General features: G+C 37.2%; 1 protein-coding gene across 5 annotated transcripts in view; it reads right to left on the reverse strand.

Annotated features, from left to right (window-relative positions):
• Positions 1-2,322: 2,322 nt before the first annotated feature.
• The window catches only part of LOC122253378 (uncharacterized), a 24,288-nt gene continuing 19,110 nt past the window's right edge, over positions 2,323-7,500 (reverse strand). For 3 of the 5 annotated variants that reach the window (XM_043016419.2, XM_043016421.2, XM_043016423.2), the window contains 3 exons: positions 7,334-7,500; positions 7,043-7,163; positions 2,323-4,707 (listed from right to left, as the gene is read on the reverse strand). The exon at positions 7,334-7,500 is cut by the window's right edge and continues 314 nt beyond it. In XM_043016419.2, the coding sequence (XP_042872353.1) occupies positions 3,616-4,707; positions 7,043-7,163; positions 7,334-7,500 (1,380 nt within the window). In that variant the 3' untranslated portion in view covers positions 2,323-3,615. The remainder of the gene's footprint in view (positions 4,708-7,042; positions 7,164-7,333) is intronic. The other 2 variants (XM_043016420.2, XM_086539002.1) reach the window with 1 other exon arrangement.

Genomic DNA, 7,500 nt, shown 5'->3' on the forward strand with positions numbered 1-7,500 from the left:
TGGCTGGTATGTGAAATATAAAGGCCCTGGCAATTCCAAGGCTTTTTAATAAAATGGCATTTATTTATTTTTATTGTTTTTAATAATATATTTACTTTGACTATATAAAGTTGTTAGTTGTTTATTATATACATTTATATATGAAGTATGTGTTATGTGGATACACAGCACCTTAATTTAGGATCTGCTACATGGGTAGGTACTATTACAAGTCCATATGTGGTGGCAAGAGTGAGAGTGACAGTGCTTGTGCATTGTTTCTTAAACCCATCATGTAAAGCATTTCTGTCTGCTTGATAGACTGGCTGCCTAATTTTATAAATATGTATGTATATATGTATATATAGGTGTGTGTGTGTGTGTGTGTGTGTGTGTGTGTGTGTGTGTGTGTGTGTGTGTGTGTGTGTGTGTGTGTGTGTGTGTGTGTGTGTGTGTGTGTGTGTGTGTGTGTAGATATAAATGTTACTGCAGTGTGTGTTTAGTTTGCATTTTTTATTTTTTATTTTTATATTATATGTGATCTAGGAAGAAGTGGCACAGTATATGCCTCATGAAATACATATTTGATTCCAGCACATCCCTTATGCATTTCCTGGGAATCTGCAGACTGTGGGCAGTTTCCTTGTGGATGGAAATATTCTGATAGGAAATTTTAGGGCAACTAAGTCTAATAAGTATGTGCATTTCACCATACATACACACTCTGCCCCCCCCCCTCCTATACACAAATAATCTCCCACAACATATTCATGAAGGAAAATGATCAATTAAAAAGTAAAACTTTTTTTTTACTATTCTGTAATCTTTATCTTAGGAAGAATAACAGGAGGAAGAATGTTTTATCTATTTACAACTGCAAATCATTTAATTTTATTCAAAAAATACCATGCTGCACTTACCATGCTTGAGATTTTAGACATTCCCTTTGTCATGGCTCTTTCAGGTCTTTTTTACAAACAATGAGACAATATGTTATTAGAAAACCATTGTGTCTTGTCTTTATTTTTGTGCCTATTACACAAAAGATGTAATATTTTGAGCATTTATTGAAAGACATAAACATCTAGTATTTATTGAAGACATCTTGTCAAAGTTAAAGGAACATGTATCACAACATTGAAAGGATTTGAAAGCCTAAGACAATAAATGCTACTTATATTTCTCATGAATGTTTTTGCTGATTCTGATTATTCATGAGAAACAGTGATTCTGATTATTCATGAGAAACAGTATGTTGTATTTTCTCTATTAAACTTTCTTCAGCTTAATACTCTACTCACTCAGTATCACAGAAAATCATACAGCTTTGAAAATTCTAGTTCATTCACAGTAAGTGATTGGAGTCGGCTTTTCTATACTTTGTGCCTCACAAATTAAGTGGCTTTTGTTGAAATGTTCTCAGTACCATTCCCATTGCTACTTTTAGAAATCTTGATTTTTATATGTAAAACAATTAAATTTCTTTTGCAATGGGTTCACTTTGAATAATTCTTGAGTGTAGTTTCTTCAGAGAATGACATTAGTGCAAACTAATTGATTATTTAAAATGATCTACTTCAACTGTTAACCATTGCATATTTTAAAGTATAAAGGTACAGATTTTTATAACAAAGATGTATGATGTGTATATTTAAAGTGTCTAAAAATGGTATATTAACTGTAAAACTCATAATTGTAGGATAACTCAAAAATGGGAAAATATGATGTTCATTGACTTAGGTTAGCATCCAGCAAGTCAGTTGTAAAGCCTCTCATAAGCCAACTTTAATGGGTAAACCAGCAAAATGCCTGTAGTTGAGCAAAACCACTAGACAATGGCTAAACTGAACTCAATCACCTACTGATAGTACTGGTTACAGGCCACTCATCAATTCAACAGTGTGGACAAGTCACAGGCATGCCCAATCTTGTAGATACAACTTAAAATCAGTTTTTGATGTGATGCAAGAAAATTTATGCAGTGATAAAAATAACTAAGAAAGCAAGGAAAAGGATGGATTTAAGGATGGATTTGTTTTTATAATGGGTTACTTACCAACAGGTTTTGTATATTCTCTGAAAATTGGATTTATAACAAAATGCAGTCCTGAGTCAAAAATTGTTCCCTCAGGTTTTAATTAAATATACACATAAAAAATTTAAAGTAACAATCGTCCATATATGAAAATCAAAATTAATAGTGTTTTACACCAAAACAGTTCATCACATAACAAGTAGTTAAAAATTTCTGGGAGTTTGCAAATAAAGGCTGTAGGAACAATAAATAGTATTAGCTTGTAGGCACAGTAAAAGTATATAATTCAAGGTTAATAATAATACTTGTTTTATACTGTTCTTTAATCAATTCAGCAATCTGAAAATTGAGATCTTTAGATATTAAAATACACTATAACTTAATATATTAAGCAAACTTATAAACAACAAACATTCACTGAATGATTTTCAATGAAAAAATACTGTATATAGATTAAAAAAAGTTCAAGTATCTACATAAATTATCCAAGTTAACTCAACTTGTGACAAAACAATATAATTAAACTAATACACTGTCTACTTGTTACAAAGTCAAGAAACAGATGCTCTGCTTTGCACTATAAAAAGACTGCTGCTGGGCCATGGCATGCTCGTTAAGTTAATATTTACAACAATGTGAATGCCCACCAAAGCACCCTTTACCTTCTCATAACATCTATAAGATTATGGGCAAGCTGCAAAGACAGCAACAATGCAGACTTATTTTAAAATCAAAACTGTCACTGGTTCTTAAAAATGGTCGCTTTTTTTTTTTTTCCTTTTTATAGTTAAAATCTGCATTTTGCTATTTTAGCTAAACCCAAACCTATGCTGCGAGTTCATATGCATATTAAGTACATATAATACTTCACTCTAATCTCGCCTGGATGACATATTTCAGGGGGAAAAAAAAGTAGTTTGTAAAACACTTTACAAAGAATGCTATGTACTGACATTCATCAGTAACAACTGTCATGTAAGAAAGACTAAGTAACTACACACATTGAATTCTTATACATATATCAATTTATGCCTTAGGACACTCCTGTACCTTCATAACAAAATAAATGAGAAAAAAAAGGCTCATCACAATGGCATAACCATCATGACAAAACACTACAATCTACAAAACTAGACACAGCACCCCTACCTAATGACTGTTTTCTCCTTAGATGTTAATCTAGTAGTTGTAATACAATACCTTCTGTTCCTCCACCTTTGAGGTTATTTCTGTGCTTCCAATAATTAGGAACTATTACCTTTTAATTCCATGATGAATATAATTTTCTAGTCTTGATTCTTCTCAGTTCACAGGAAATATGTAAGAATTGTACAGATACAACTTTCTTTTCTCTAAGATAATCAGAGTCACCGGGAAAAGATTCAGGTATGTGTTTGTATATATCTCCCAAGCCAAAATTTTGTATTCATTTATTAGCTGTAAAGATTGCTTGCATAGTTCCAAATTCCAATGTATGATTTTACTTAATAATTTGGGGAAAAAAAACAATAAACGGAAAATTTTGTTAGAGAAACAATAATAAATATAAAATTTAACATATGCCCATTAGGCCCTAAGTCCCAAAAATATGGTCAGCAAATTTACTGGTTAGGTCGATGTTGCTGTTGTGATTGTGGGTGGTATTGTCTTGGGTCGGGCTGCGGCATCATGTAAGATGTGGCTGGAAAGATAGAGTGGGGATAAGGAATCAGGTTTGCCATGGCCATCTGTGGTGGAGTTGGCATCATGTTAGTTGTTAATGACTGTGAGTGTGCTTGCTGTGGTGGTCCAGAGGAATTCTCACTTGACTGGTCCCCTCCAGAGTGCTGCGACAGGGGATGCGGAGATTTCTGATTTACATTGGAATCTGAAGAATTCGGTGGAGGAAAGGGTCTGTGGCCATGCCTGATTTGATCTCCACTATTTTGGTAACCTCCTTGTTCAGAACTCCCACTCCCACTTTCTCTCTGATTGACGTTGTCCTGCCCTACCCTATTTGGTCCCATTCCCAGATCTTGACCTAACCTGTCCTGACCCACTCCCCCATCTGGTCCTATTCTGTCTTGGCCAAGCCCTCTATCTGGGCCCTCCCCATGTTCACGACTTAGAGGTGGATTATCTTGGCGCTCCTCTTTAATCAACTGCTTTGCCTGTTGAAGAACAATCCTGGGATCAGGCACATCTTTATGGCACTTCATATGAGAAATTAGAGTCGCCATCTCTCTAAAATGTTTTCTGCATGATGGATGCGGACAAGCATAAGGCTTCTCGCCCAGGTGTGTTCTAAAATGCTGATCTAATATTGCCTTTTGTCGAAACTGCTTGCCGCACTCCATACATGCGTATGGTTTTTCTCCCGTATGTATCCTGAGATGCTGATTTAATATTGTTCTCTGTCTAAATGATTTATCACAAAATGCACATTCATATGGTTTCTCTCCAGTATGAATCCTTAAATGCTGCTGCAAGTGAGTAGGCTGCCGGAAGAGCTTGCCACAGTCGGGACATACGTATGGCCGGTCAGTGCTGTGAGTTCTTTCATGCTGCATAAGTCCTCCCTTGAGTTTGAAACCTTTGCCGCAGAGATTACACTTGAAAGGTCTGTTTTCCTCATCATCCGGGTCCTCTGGGGAGCCTCCATGTGATCCATGAATGATGGGAGGATGGGTCACGGGAATCATGGTTGGTAGTCCCTGAATCAATATAAGACCTTTTTTAGTATCAAGTAAAAAAATTATACCTTTATAAGAAAAATAAAAGAATAAATAAAAAATAAAAAAATAAATATGCACAGGGTAAACCTTTACAAATCTCAGTATAAGTATGTGTGTATGTATATGTGTGTGTGTGTGTATGTATATGTGTGTGTGTGTGTGTGTATATGTGTGTGTGTGTGTGTGTGTGTGTATATGTGTGTGTGTGCATGTGCATGTGCGTGTATGTACATGCATTGGTATGCATCGCTCTCTCTGCGTATGTGTGTGTGCGTGTGTGGGTGCATGTGTGCCTGTGTGGGTGCATGTGTCCGTGTGTGGGTGCATGTGTGCGTGTGTGGATGCCTGTGTGCGTGTGTGTGTGCCTGTGTGCGTGTGTGGGTGCCTGTGTGCGTGTGTGGGTGCCTGTGTGCGTGTGTGGGTGCCTGTGTGTGTGTGTGTGTGTGTGTGTGTGTGTGTGTGTGTGTGTGTGTGTGTGTGTGTGTGTGTGTGTGTGTGTGTGTGTGTGTGTGTGTGTGTGTGTGTGGCTGTGTGTGTGTGGCTGTGTGTGTGTGGCTGTGTGTGTGTGGCTGTGTGTGTGTGGCTGTGTGTCCATATGTGGCTGTGGCTATATGTCTATATGTGGCTGTGGCTATGTGTGAGGCTGTGTATATGTGTATGTGTATGTGTGTGGCTGTGTGTATGTGTATGTGTGTGGCTGTGTGTATGTGTGTGGCTATGTGTATGTATGTGTGGCTGTGTGTATGTGTGTGTGGCTGTGTGTATGTATGTGTGGCTGTGTGTATGTATGTGTGGCTGTGTGTATGTGTATGTGTGTGGCTGTGTGTATGTGTATGTGTGTGGCTGTTTGTATGTGTGTGGCTGTCTGTATGTGTGTGGATGTGTGTGGTTGTGTGTATGTGTATGGTTGTGTGTATGTGTGTGGCTGTGTGTATGTGTATGTGTGTGGCTGTTTGTATGTGTGTGGCTGTCTGTATGTGTGTGGTTGTGTGTATGTGTGTGGTTGTGTGTATGTGTATGTGTGTGGTTGTGTGTATGTATATGTGTGTGGTTGTGTGTATGTGTGTGTGTATGTGTGTGGTTGTGTGTATGTGTGTGGTTGTGTGTATGTGTATGTGTGTGGCTGTTTGTATGTGTGTGGTTGTGTGTATGTGTGTGGTTGTGTGTATGTGTGTGGCTGTGGGTATGTGTATGTGTGTGGCTGTGGGTATGTGTATGTGTGTGGCTGTGGGTATGTGTATGTGTGTGGCTGTGGGTATGTGTATGTGTGTGGCTGTGGGTATGTGTATGTGTGTGGCTGTGGGTATGTGTATGTGGCTGTGGCTGTGTGTATGTATGTGGCTGTGTGTATGTGTGTGGGTGTGTATGTGTGTGGCTGTGTGTATGTGTGTGGCTGTGTGTATGTGTGTGCCTGTGCTCATGCATACATGTATACCTATGCTCATGTGTGCATGTGCACCTGTGCTCATGTGTGCATGTGTACCTGTGCTCATGTTTGCTTGTGCACCTATGCTCATGTGTCCACATGCCCGTGTGAACATGTGTGTGCATAAGTGTCTACATATGTGTAACATTGTGGGTATGTGTGTGCACCTATTTTTATTTGTGAGGGTACCTGTTTGTTCATATGTGGGCAACCATGTAAGCATATTTGTGCATCGATGAGGGAAAACGTATGCACATGAAAAAGTGTACCAGTAAGAGCACTTGTGTGTTCATGTGTGAATATATGTGTGCATGTATATATATGTGTGTGTGTAGATGTATGTGTGTGTAGGTTTGCTAGCAAGTGTAAATGTGTGTGCACTCCATGTAGGTATGTGTGGATGTCTCTGAATGTGCTGCATGACCAGAAGTGTGTGAATTTCATCCCAACTGTTTTCTGGTATAATTCTCAAGAAGAATAAAGAAAAAAAAATATATATATAGTGAAAACAAAAATAATAGTAGTAGTAGTAGTAGTAGTAGTAGTAGTAGTAGTAGTAGTAGTAATAGTAATAGTAGTAGTAGTAGTAATAATAGTAATAGTAATAGTAGTAGTAATAGTAATAATAATAATAATAGTAATAATAATAATAATAATCATAATGATAATAATAATAATAATAATATTAATAATAATAATATTAATAATAATAATAATAATAACATTAATAATAATAAGTATGGCTATAATAATAATAACAATTATAATAATAATCATAATAGTGAAGAAAGAAAGACATAAAATAAGATAAAATAAAATCTCAAACCTAAGCTAATAAATAAATAACTTAATCCAATAAAAAAAATACTAAATTTGTCATAAACTAACCGTTGCATGGGTCCAATTTTTCCGAGGTCTCCCTCTGCCCTGGTAGGAAAACATAACAGGACCGGGCAGCTGCTCTGGTGCAGGGTATTTCCCCGGGGACCTGACAGGACCAAAGAGCAAACTTGCATTTTGTGATAATCTTCAGTATCAGGTGTGGATATTTGCAATAGTCAAAATGAGTGATAATATAGGTCATATGTATATTCAATATTATGGGCAAATAAGCATCATGATTGTTGGGTAGGGAAAATTAGAGCTAGAGATACAATCAAATAAAATCTTTCAACTTACTTCCTCATGCCAGTCTTAAGATCAAGGGTGCTCGGGCCTGCAAGTCCAAGAATCATTTCCTGAACTGGGGAGTCTCTTGTGTTATGGTTCTCAGTCTTGACTGCTTCCCCCAAGTTCGGCCGCTTGAGAGGCGGAGATTCTGAACGCTGAAACCCTTGAGGTTCATA

Source organism: Penaeus japonicus, unplaced genomic scaffold (assembly GCF_977035675.1).
Source record: "Penaeus japonicus unplaced genomic scaffold, GWHDUDI00000001_assembly GWHDUDI00000001, whole genome shotgun sequence".
In the NCBI taxonomy this organism is placed as follows: Eukaryota; Metazoa; Arthropoda; class Malacostraca; order Decapoda; family Penaeidae; genus Penaeus; species Penaeus japonicus.